This window comes from Rhipicephalus sanguineus, chromosome 3, assembly GCF_013339695.2.
Source record: "Rhipicephalus sanguineus isolate Rsan-2018 chromosome 3, BIME_Rsan_1.4, whole genome shotgun sequence".
In the NCBI taxonomy this organism is placed as follows: Eukaryota; Metazoa; Arthropoda; class Arachnida; order Ixodida; family Ixodidae; genus Rhipicephalus; species Rhipicephalus sanguineus.
In genome coordinates, this window is record NC_051178.1 from 206,762,386 (window position 1) to 206,775,337 (window position 12,952).

Here is a 12,952-nt window from a genome sequence, read left to right on the forward strand (position 1 = left end):
GCTTAACATCTGCTGATGAATCCAAGGTGTGCACATAAGATGGCTCACTCAGTCTGTGCTGTGGCCATCCTTTCTGCATTTTTTTCCTTTATACATTATAGCGATGCGTGAATTATTGTTTCGTGTTACTTGCCCAAGACCCCTATTTATTTAGTTTAAATATGACATATTAGCTCAGCTGGTACAGGTCTTGCTCACCATTTTTCATTCATTAAGACTTCTCTCGCTCTGCTGGCGCAAGCGTGTTAAAAGGACAATGGAGACTACGATGTCATCATTACTAGCTGTGCCAGCTAGCTTGGCTGCAGTGGTGACGTCGCGGAAATTGGCGGTCACCTTAGGTGATGTCAATATCACGAAGTGTAGCGTATAGCGCTAGACTGTACATGTGAACTTCCACATTCTTATAAATTACTTTTCAAACTATATTCACTGCTGAGATTTGATAGATGATATATTCATGTTCACAGAAATCGATTCCACAGAGTATCTCAGCAGTGAAATTTGTGTCAGTGCCCCTTTTAAGGTTAATGGTGTCATAATGACCCAATTTTTTACGGCATGAAATGTTTCAGTAAGTTCTTTAAAACAGAAAACTGACTCAGAAAGGATTGCATAGAAAAAAAGCTTGATTATTTGTTATTATATGGATTATATACGTATCTAGATACTAAGTGAAAAAAAAAAGAAACCGAATATGCTTTGATGACTTCTGGTTGTCAAAAGTCATTCAGAAGGTGGTGAAACACACAAGACAAGGTCAGCTCGTCATTAACCAGAATGTGAATGAGGCTGTCAAGAACACTTGAGGGTTTAAATAAATACTGAGCGCAGAACACAACACCGCAGCCTAATGACTCACTGGTTGAGCACGGGGGCATAGCTGTTGCGATCTTCCTCGATGACGGACACCATGAGGGCAATGAGTTTGTGCCAGAAGTCAAGGTTGTGCACACTGGGGCCATGCTCCTCCTCCTTATTGTCAGGCTGCTCCACTTGGAACTCGCGGTTAAATAGCTCGTAGCAGTTCTCAAACAGGAATTGGCACGTTGACCGAAGGCACGCAATCGCACAATCCTTCACCACAGTGCTGGCCCGTGGTGGGCTCGTGAGCTCCTGAACCTGCAGTCCAACCACACAGCACATTCTAGGCGTTGTGGCACACTAGATAGTAGATACAGTCTTTCTCTGACAACACTGTTGTACTGTTTAGGGACAAAGACCATTGCACGCGTGAGATTGTGGAAGCTGCGGCAATAAACAGTGATGATTATGAGTGTGTCAGCCTTCCTTCTCTTTCATTACTGGCAAAGATGTACCAAGTTGTCTTTATGATAGCTGGTGTTAAGTGCAATGTAATGCATAGATGATGGTATGACCAGGTGATTAGGTGCGTTTGTTTTATCTTTCTGTATACATTCAAAGCATCTGGCACTAAACGTTAGGTGGAATCAGTGACAATTTGTTGTTTCGTGCCACTCGTTAATTGTCTCGTGCCTTATTTTGCATCCGTGTTATTTGCACTACGAATTGTCACTGATGCCAAACCAACAGGCCCTAATAGCCACAACTGTGATGCTAAGTGGAAGTTAGTGCTTGTACATTTTGCCTTTCTGTCTTTGCTGAAGATTCTGTGCTAAAAATCTCATAGTTCTGGATTACTAAATAGCCAAGACTAACAATTTGCTATCAAATGAGTTGAATTTTTGCAAAGCATCACAAAAATAGTATGTCAACATTCTTAGCACATACAAGTTTATTCAAGAGTTGTCGACATTTCATCAGAATTTGTCCACATGGCATGCATACTGTTTATGATATTAGCATATTCACTCGACCGTCTTTTGGCACTTTGCATTAAAAAAAGATAAGCTCCTATAAAAATCCATCTAGCCACAACTGTGCTGTTTCAAGTGATGCAATGCGTACCAAAATCATAGATGACATCTCTCTAAGCAAATGAAACAATTATTGTCTCTATATGCTTCAAGGTACATGCTTACTACCTAAAATAAGTAAAATCACCACACATAAGATGCTACTCTAACTAGTTTCTGCATTTCAGTTTTTACAGTATAGTACAAATAACACTGTGCACACTATTAATTTCTGCAATGAATTTGATATATATCAGTCCTTGTTGTTTGCAGTGTAGAAACAAACACAAAACAAAAGAGTAAAAGTACAACAAAGCCTAAATACAATCCAGGCTTGTAGCTACATTCAGGTTATAATATCACACTGCTTACTTTCATTCTGAAGAAAGTGATGCTAGTGAGTAGATCTACAGTAGACTTCAAATCTTGCAGCTTTTCTGGTGAGGATGCAGGGAAATTGTTCTGGAAAAAAAAATAATAATGTCAATGTCAACTCTTGTTTGCAATATCTCAAAAACTAAAGTCTGGTATATATTCATTTTCCACAGTACCACAAATTTTCAGTCTAAAAACAGGCTAAGTTGTTACGAGAACTCTGTAGCTATCCATTTCCCTCACAATGAGGGAAATGGAAAGCTACATTTTTTAGGCTTTAAAACTGCCATGAGGTGTCACTCGAAACAAATGCTACTGAAGGTACGCAGAGTCCAACAAGTAGGCCTAATTTGGCAAACAGTAAGTGTAAAAGGCCAATCAAACAAAACGAAGCATCAAACTATTCTTTTTTACCTTGTCCATGCACTGTCAGTTTTACACATGCTTACTATTAATGGCATAAGTGCATTAATAATCTACACTGCCTTGAATGCCTGGACTGATGTCAAAGGTGATAACACTTTTATACCTTTGACTCAAAAAATCTAAATTTTAAAAAATCATGCAAGTGTACAGTGTTGAAACTTGGGTGAGATATTTAAATGCTATCAGATCAATTAAATCAGAATTAGGATAACTGAAATCTACATGTGCTTGGAGGAAAGAAAGCATGGGCATACTTACTCTGTACATAGAGAGGTCAATTCTTAGAGAATTATGCAAGTGGTCTAAAATTTTTACAAACTTTTCTTTCTGTAAGAAAAAGAAATGACAAAATTTTAATCGTCATTATCAGCCGCAATCATAACAGCTTGCAGATAATAAGCCCTTCAGGTACCGCATGCACAATTGTGCATGCCACGATAGCACATCAAAAGCAAAAGCACTGACGAAACATAAGCCATGAAGCATTTGTGTCTTAACCTATGCTACAGGTTAGAATACCATGCGTAAAGTGTTTTAGTAAAATGAGTTGTGAGGTAGATATCTACATGTCTGCTCTCGATATTTGTATGCCATCACGTAGCTCCATCACTTCTTACACTGTTTTTCATAATGTTTTACATCCAACATATATTTCACATGGCTAGATGGGCACTTCACAACAATGCTAGACCTGAAATAGCTGGTGTCATGCGATGTCCGTGTAGAGAGCTCTCACATAGAGTCAACATTTGGTAAACCAGACAACACTCACTGAAGAATTAAAATTTTTTGATCTGGTTGGCAGCATTACGCCTTTTAGAATTCTGGTGATGTAAGAAATGTGGTCAAACTAAATTTTCAATAGACAAAATTGGTACCTGAAGGGCATAAAACACAATGTCTATGTCACTTGTGGTTGAGATGAGTTGAGTTTATTTACCCACATACAGTTTTACAGTAAGTGGTTGGGACAGGAAAAAAAAAGCTGCATGAAAACAGCTTGACAATGCCTCACGTCCCAGATTCACTATGGCAAACACGACGGCAAAAGCAAAGTAAATTTAAACACAATTCAAACCAACAATGCACATGCTATACATTGAAAAAAAGTTCTACAAAAAGGAAATATTATTACAGAAATATTTAACAAAGCATATTTACAATAGAAGAATGAGAGAGAATACGTACATTTTCACAAGTAATTTTGAAATTATTTAGAGTATTTGGCAAACAGTAACACAGTGCCTCAAAACCGTAGTTAGTGCACTTATCACATTATTAATTAAGAAATAAATGTGCATTCAGTTTAGGAACTGTCAGAATAACTACAGAGCGATGCAATTATAACTCTATCCTTCTTAATATTTCTGGAAAGGTAGGCCACAGAAGAGGCAACATGGTGCTATCTAAAGTGGGGCTTGGTAAAAGAACAATAAGTAGGTCAGAACATGTATCTTGACACTGAAGCCTTCGCACATGTCTGAAAACGCTTCAAAATCTGTTCAGCCCCCTGCCCGGAAGGCAAGAGCTTTCATTGTCTTCAAAAACACACAACATAGTGCAAAAGAATAGACATGACACGGTAGAAGACATCTTTGAAGACTTACGCCAAAATTAGAAGCAGCAAAGCGGTCACTGGCAGAAACCGCAGACGATGCAGCCGTGTGTGCATAGTAAGCATTGATGTTGGCAAGGAGGGTGCTCATCACAGCAGGCACCCCTTGGCACATGTACTTGACCGACAGGCAGTGGAAGTGCCTACAATTGGAAGAGCAGGTACCATTGCATATACAGAATGTTCAACTGTAACCCCAGCAGAATCCTTTCAAATGGCTAGCTTCTTGCTAGTGCTAAATATGTTACATCAATAGCAGGCCTTTTGAAAAATATTACTCGACAGTAAGACCATGTTCTAGGTGCTATTGAGACATAAAGGCAGCCCAAGGATGCAATAGATCTTAAGGTTAGTTGTTAATACCGACTGTTGAATTATGACTGTAAAACATTGGCTATTTGTTCAGTTTAACTGACACTGTCAGGTATCAGAAGTAGGATGTCTGCATGCGGACAAAGCAACGTTCCGTTAATGTTTGAAACTGATTTTATTTGCTTAAAAACAGCGAAAGAGATGGAACATTGTACAGTGGCTTGTGCTGATGCTGCATCCTGGACTTTTATGTCATTGTGCAATATTTAAAGGCCAACTCCGGCGATTTTTTGACCACGTCAAAGTAATGGTGCTTTTATGTTCCTGAGACGCTCCTGTCGCGGGTCCGATAGCATAAATACTCGGCAAATTGGACAATAATTTTAAATAAGCAAAAAAGCGTAACACCGAAACCGAAACCCAACCGAGCAGTACTGTCTTCACGTGACGTACAAGTCAGCAAAAACCAGAAATTGTGCAAGGCATGCCAGTCCCACCAGCGTGTAGTATGAAAGCTGCGAAAGCGGCGAATAGCAGATGCTCAGGGGAAAGGTGACCCTGTCGCAACAGCCGTACCATGTCTGTGACTGACTGTGCTACATGCACAAGCTCCTCGGAGCGATCGGAAAACGACAGCTGCGATTTGGACACATTTGGAGGCCAACTAAAATCGCCATTCCTCTTCGATGAAGTAGAACACACCTGTTTAGTTATTTGCTTGGCTGGTTGCACATTCCACCGCCAGATGGCACCACCTGTCCAGGCGGCTCAAGTTTGTGGGGCCGCGATCGGGTAAAATGCTATTGCTGAGAAGTTTGTGGACTAACTAAAGCTTGTTAATATTGCTATGGGAAGAGTGCATAAATTTGGCAATAGCGACGTTCAACATCACGTAGGTAGGGCCGAAGAAACTTAATATAAGCCAAGTACGAGCTGCCTTTCGTACGACGTGCAGCTCACCGTATACCGACAGGCCCGGTCACGGTGCACCCTGTATACGTTACGGAAAGTGTTTCCATATGGTAATGTTCACGCATGTGCACTCTTCAGCCAGTACCGTATTAACGCACTTTCCGTGCAGTAAACCGGCCCTGCTAGCTAAAACACTTCAATATAAAGACGCGGGGTAACGCTTAGGTGCGAGTGTTTCGTGATTGTCAAGGTAATTCTACGGGGATTCGTGTGCAGCCCACAACGCAACACCACTTGCCACCCATCGCACGCACGCCCACAGGGAACTGAAATTTGCACGCCCAGCCAATGATAGCAGACGCTGTAGTGGCACCTCGCTTCCATCACTTCCGGTTTGCCAAAAATGGCGTCACGCTCACAATGTTGCCAATTATTCTGGGAAGCAAGGTGGAGAGAGTCGGGGCAATCAATAAAATTCATTTGTAATGAATCTGCATATGTCTCCAGCCTGTAATTTGGCATAAATGACGGGAATGTGAAAAGGAAAGTACCCAGTAAATTTTATTGAAATCCATTGGCCTCGAAAAATCGCTGGAGTTGGCCTTTAACATAACACTATAGCAGAACAGCGCAAAAAATGGTACGATGAACGCAAAGGACGCAGCGCTGTCCCGTTTTCTGTGCTGCTCTGCCATAATGTTGACAAACCACCAAAGCAACTTTCCATTAATGTTTGACGTGGTAAAAACTGATCTTTTTTGCTTAAAAACAGCGAAAGAGACAGAAAATTGTGCAGTGGCTTGTGCTGATGCTGCATCCTGGACTTCTATGTCATTTTGCAATATTTAAAACACTATGGCAGAACAGTGCAAAAAACGGCACAATGAGTGCACAGGACACAGCGCCTGTCCCGTTTTCTGCACTGTACTGCCATGATGTTCACAAACCAACTAGCCTGCCTAAGAACCTCTGTGCATTTGAAACACTCTTCATGGCTGCTTTTAGTTGTTTATAACGAAACAATGGCCTATAACAAATTAGTGCCAATTTAGTCAAAAGCTGGTCGCAAGAATATATTTAAACCACCTTAGTATTGTTCTGCGTGCATCTGACACCATATCTAGGCTGAACATGCAAAGTAATTGCTTCCTAGGTATCCTTGAGGATTGAAGGCAATGTGCAATACTTTAATGTAAAAGGATTTTCAGGAGGATACATACATGTATATACATATATCTGTATATCCCGTCATTATGCTGGATTGTTGGATTTCAATAGAAGACAATAGTGCCACACACACTCCTTTTGTACTTTTATGTAACCGGTCCGTCACGTGTACAACCACTGCCTTTCACAAACCACGCCCGAATGTCTGGGGACCTTCCAGATTGTTTTAGAATCTTCTGATAGGCTTGAGCATGCAAACAGAAACAGTTGGGTTCGTTCCGGAACTAGCGCGGCCAGCAGCAATAAGACTTGAATGTTCGGTGCCACATGTATAAATGCCGACGCGCCTAACTGCAGATCAGATTATCGATGGCCGACGCTCTGTTCGCTGCTATCAGTGTACAGCGTCTATTGCTTGTAGTTCGAATTTTCGTTTCCTGAGCACAAGTTCGCCCAAATAAAGAGTTTCGTCTTGAACATGCCAACTGCTGCCTTCATCAAAGTCATGACCACATGACCATAGTTAACAGTTACTATAAGCATGTGATTCGCACATAAATAAAACACACAAAATCTGAAAAGAATGTTTCTTTTTCATAAAAATAATTATACACGAGTAAATTGAAGCCCACATAAGCCTTGTGGCTCATGTCTCAGTGCAATCTCTGTATGCTAAAGTTCAGTAAACATGACATGGCAAATTCAGTATTTATCAAGGATTCATGAATGAAGTGACATGTCTTACACTTCATGTGACAGCCTTGTGAGAATGCATGTATGATGTCGATGTGTAAAACTTCGGGGACAGCGCATCTATATACTTGACATATGCTGTCATGACTTATGAGGAAATCTTGCAAGGCTTTCTAAATGTCTTGTTCTAGAAAGGGACACATGCAAGAGACAAAACAACTTGCAGACAGGCCTGTAGCCAGGGGGGAGGACACAAGGGCCCCTCCTCGTCACCCCCCCCCCCCCCCACCGAAATTGGTGCCTCCTCAGATAGGTGCTTTTCTCAAAATAGGTGTTCTTCAAATAGTCAAGGCCTTCAGCAAGTGCCCTCCCCTTCAAAATTTCTGGCTACGGGCCTGCTTGCAGAGATAAGCTATTGTGGCTTTGAAAAAAAGTTACAGTGTCATGTGGTTGTGACAATATAACTTATTTTGTGAATATTGTGAATGTTTGAAATTTCGCATATTTGAAAAAGAAATTTCCACCCCCAGCAAATATGCAGAAAGATGAAGAAAAATTAGTGCTTACGTCATTGCCTGATATATGGATTCTATCCCATATCTCATTGCAAACTCATCCACAATCTCTTGTGCAGTTTCCTCAAAGTAGATCTTCCATGCATCATCCTGCAGAAAAATTACTGGCATGTGAGAGTTCAGCAAAATATGTTTGGTCATTATTATTTTCTCACCAAATGAAGGTGGCTTTATTAACTTACATAGCAGCAAAATGGTGTAATTAAATGTGCAAAGTAGGTCAATATAGCTCAATGACATGATAAAAGATCGTTCATGTAGAAACATACAAAATTCACGCAAATATTTACAGAAATAGCATGAATCTGAAAAGTCAAAAGATGAGCAGAAATAACTGTGCTACTCAGCTTTCACATCATGCTTTTATGCACTATTCAAGGTGATATGACCTTGGTTGGTATTAATTGAAACATGCAATGTAGCAATGCTGAGTGTCCATATAAATGAAAAATAGCTTACTCCTCCTTTTCATGCGAGAACAAGGAAAATGCTATGCACAAGACTGTTCTTGAACAACGTCAGTAATAACAAATAAGATCACGGGCTGCTCTCAGCACTTCAACAGTGCTGCCTGTCCTCAATGTTTTGTGGCATATTGTAACCTCTAGTTGCGGCACATAAATGAACATTACATTGTATACGCAGGAGCATGTAGTACTATACAACTTTTCGAGCTCTTGTTTCAGCCATTATCCTGTTCCTGGCTTCATGCTATGTGCCTCTATGCTATACGACAGTTTATTGTAATTCAAAGAACTTACCCCCTTAGCTTCTGGCAGTTTCACCATTCCCCCATTCTGCTCACAAAGGTAATAAAACAGGCTCTGAAAACACAATAAGAAACGTTAAACTTGTTGACAGTCATAGATAACTATGTACAACACACACATAATGCAGATGAACATTTTGGAGTCAGCTTGTGTCCTTAACAATCCAAGTGAGGGAAAAGTCTTTCCAGTGTGCCATTCTATAGCCATAGACAAAGTTCATAACTGACAGGCTGTATTCTCCTTCAGCAAAAATCTGCACATACCCACACTGCCTAGATGTCATCCTTTTATGTATAAAACGTGTGTAGTGCAGTTTCCACTAATTAAAAAATATGTGTTAGTAATTATTCTTTAAATTCTAACAGAGGTTATGGCAAGCAGGCAAACAAAGGCTAAATCGATACTTCTTTTCTTTTTGTATGCTACCTCATAATGCAAATAAGCAGTACAGCGTGCAATATCCGAACTATTTTGCTAACTGGTAAGATGCAAAGTTTGTGACTGCCAAAAATGATTGACTAAAGTATTTGGTGCTATGATATAACAGTCAATCTTACCTCATGTAGACAGGTGTATTGCACATGGTATGGCGCAACCTTTTCTTCACCCTTAATCTCAACGTTAATGTGGAGACGGATGGCCCCCGACACTGCAGACTTGTCGGTACGTTTCTCTGTAAAACAAATTGTGTATCGCGATGTTACTAGCTGGTATCAGGAGATGCATTAGCTCCTGATAATTGACTACGTGTTCATGCCCTCGCTCACTGACTAAAAAAGAACAATTTAATGGGATATTCTGGCACAAGTTGCAGTTAGCATGAGGCTTTCTAATAATGTATGTTTCAAGCTTACCAAGGTTGTACCAGACGTCCATCTCTCCGCTCAAAGTTCTGACTTCAATGATTGTTTGGCCAAGAAAATCGTCCGACTCCCTCGTCAACTTCTGCCGCAACTTTGACTTCAAATCGTTATCTTCATCCCTGTAAAAAGTTTTTGAGCACTGTGTTTCGTATGTTGTAGAAGAACTCTGACAAGACACAGCAGCGTAAGGTTGTTCTAAGGCAAACTTTTCACTTTAAATATAGGGCTGCCACTGGGCCATGACTGAGCATGTTTGCTGTAACAACTGTGCACAACTAACAAGGGCAGTATCCTTTATAGTGTAAAATAAATCGCAGTTTCTTGGTATAACAATGGGGTTTCAATAAAAAGGAAGTTTGATCTTTGAGGATGTTGACAAATAAAAATTTATAATACACACACACACACACACACACACGCACGCACGCACGCACGCACGCACGCACGCACGCACGCACGCACGCACGCACGCACGCACGCACGCACACACACACACACACACACACACACACACACACACACACACACACACACACACACACACACACACACACACACAATCCTCGAACGAAATAGAAGAAATTGAGGCAACTCACCAAACTCGCACTTTAATACGGTCCGAAGAGTTATGGCATTCACTGCAGAGGAAAATTTGCAAAGTACATATTCAATGCCACGTACTAAATCTGAGCTTATGTACTATGCAGCTAATAACTGGCAAGTAAACAGTAGTTAAGTTTACTGAGTGATTAACCTTATTTAATGTCTCAAAGCAACATGGTAGTGAAGAAATGACGCAGCTTAGGGTTCTGGGGTTTACTTCAACCACTTGGGGATTGTTTACTGTGCAATCAAAGTTAGGTCACTAGTGCTTGAGCATTTCACCTCCATTCCAGTGCAGCTACAGTGGCCAGAATGTTGTTTTGTTTTGCAGGTGATGTGAAAAAGGATGTATGCAATTGTTAAAAGGCACATGTTAAGTAAACGGGCATCGTAAAGTACCGCTCCAGAAACCTCTCAGAGCATGTTTTATGTTGAGAAAATGCTTAATGTAAGAGAAAGTCTCGCTGCGAGAGTCTGTGCAATCCATATTGCCCGCCCCCGAAAGGTGTGAGTGACGTTATTTACACCATCACTGTTCTTTACTGCCTAATAGGTGGCACTGCAGTTTCTTGGCTATAAGTTGCCTAAATAATGTAAAGGCATGGCCAGAAAGCGAGCTTTCGCTTACTTGCAGATGGAATGAGTTTTCTGAGCAAACACGAGTTAATGAAACTACTGAAGGGGAATTTTGTGGGTGATGAAACTTTATGGCCACCCGTGTTGCCCATGTTGTTGCCCAGAAAGCGTATATTGAACATGCTGGCCATGATGCATTCTTTGTTCCCGCTACTGAATCTGGCACTTGCAGCACCCTAAAGCACAGCCTTTGAAATTGGTGGATGTTATTCAGAAAAAGTCATCGCTGGGATACAAGTTTGTGCACTGCCTAGGTAGCATTTTATCCCATTTTACAATATCGTGCAGTACTCTGTTGATGATTGCTTGAGCGCTAGTAGCAGAATTATACTGAGCCTGTGCTAAGTCATTGGGCCAGCACTAGAATGTTTATTATTTTGTGCCCCTCATTTACTCAATATCTTGATTACTAAGCCACTGTTGTAGATAATATTGATGTTTTATACTCTCTCAAGCATTAATCTATCAGTGTAGCCTAAATTTTATCTGCCCTCTAATAAGAGCCAGTCATAATATAGGCAAAGTATTGTCAAAGTAAAAACAAAAACAAAAAGCAACGTGGGTGTCATAAAGAACAAAAAAAAAAGATAATGTACCAGAAATTCGCCTGTAGTGAGACTGATCGTACAAAGCACGGAGAAACAAAAGAAGGTGGAAGCCTGTAAACATGCATTTTACAGCTAACCTCCACAGTTTGTATGCAAAGGTTCCTCAGCCAAGAGGCATGCACAGAATGCACTGTGTTAAAACTCTATTGTATATCAGGTGTCCCTCTCACTCTATAAAACAAATGACAGACACACTCACAAACAAAACTTCTCATTCCAGACTGGATTCAGGTCTCTTGGCATGGTTCGTGTCCTTTTCTTGGTCTTGCCAACTTGAACTGTTACATAGGGATCGCTTGTGCCACTTTTGTCTTTCGCTATGAGACCTTGCGCGCATATGACTGCACACAAAGTGAACCAGGTGGTGGTGATTAAAATTCATATTTAATTTTTCACATAGACCCCACTGTGTATATAAGTGAGGAAGTGCACAAACCACGATAGTCACTGCATGCACTGAACAAGCAATTCGGACTTCCAGCCACTTGACATAACTTGTTCAAAAATAAGCTTATAACACTGAACAAATACAACAGGTATTAGACAATGAAATAACATGGCTATGCAAGATGAAATGAAAGCTAAATCTTGGTCTTCAGGGTGCATGCATTAAGTTACACATTTAAGGCAAGAGTAAGGAATGTATTGGCATTTGAATGATTAGCTGGCTGGAGTTATCAAATTTTACTATTTCGTAGCGGCTTCCTTGGCAAAGATATAGTTAAAGGAACAAACAAATATCTGACACCTAATGTTTTTGTATAAATGAAAGCACATACGAAAATGATCTGAAATATAAAGCAGCTCTGAACAATTAATGAGATAATAAAAAGCGTGACCTTAATTTTTTTCAAGGCAGAAACAATGTGCTTCAGCCCTAATGGAACTACTTATATATAATACAGTGAACTTCCATTACTTCAACGCAGGTTAATATACTTTTTTTTTCTAATTTGGTTGTGCTCTAAATCTCAAACATTTGGAAAGGGCTCCTTATAAAGAATTTGGGACATCAAATATCGGACAATTAAAACAAGTGTGCATTACTGAGAGTGAACGTACAAATGTTATGAGTCACATGGGCATGGAAATGCACTGAAGGTGCTGACAACAGCAGCTAACTATTGAAAGCACCTTCAGATCACAGTGTGACAGTGGTGGTGTGAATTGGACAGTTGAGTTGACACCCACCTCATTTAAGCTAGTTGATGACATTTGATTGAAAGAATTCAATGTTAATTGCAATAGTGTTCGTATTAATGATGGATGTGTACAATACAAATATCATGTGTACCACACCACTTCAGGCAATGAAAACCAATCCGCAAGCCCTGCCATAGTCGAAATAATGGAAGTCAACTATGGAGAATACCTGAATATGGCTGAATTACTAACCAAGTTATATAATAGCATACTAACATCGATTTCTAACCTGGATTCCTTATTAGTTCATTAAATGCATAGTAAAAGAATATATAGTTATGCCAGTCAGATTACACAGTCATTTTAGGCTGTCTTTC

The 12,952-nt window shown here is 40.2% G+C and overlaps 1 protein-coding gene across 4 annotated transcripts in view; it reads right to left on the reverse strand.

The window, feature by feature from the left end:
* The window catches only part of LOC119388162 (protein unc-13 homolog B), a 317,102-nt gene that overhangs the window by 27,065 nt on the left and 277,085 nt on the right, over positions 1 to 12,952 (reverse strand). For all 4 annotated transcript variants that reach the window (XM_037655819.2, XM_037655817.2, XM_037655818.2 and 1 more), the window contains exons 17-26: positions 11,632 to 11,773; positions 10,182 to 10,223; positions 9,577 to 9,704; positions 9,280 to 9,395; positions 8,714 to 8,776; positions 7,945 to 8,042; positions 4,286 to 4,436; positions 2,937 to 3,005; positions 2,250 to 2,339; positions 863 to 1,122 (exon numbers count right to left, since the gene is read on the reverse strand). In XM_037655819.2, the coding sequence (XP_037511747.1) occupies positions 863 to 1,122; positions 2,250 to 2,339; positions 2,937 to 3,005; positions 4,286 to 4,436; positions 7,945 to 8,042; positions 8,714 to 8,776; positions 9,280 to 9,395; positions 9,577 to 9,704; positions 10,182 to 10,223; positions 11,632 to 11,773 (1,159 nt within the window). The remainder of the gene's footprint in view (positions 1 to 862; positions 1,123 to 2,249; positions 2,340 to 2,936; positions 3,006 to 4,285; positions 4,437 to 7,944; positions 8,043 to 8,713; positions 8,777 to 9,279; positions 9,396 to 9,576; positions 9,705 to 10,181; positions 10,224 to 11,631; positions 11,774 to 12,952) is intronic.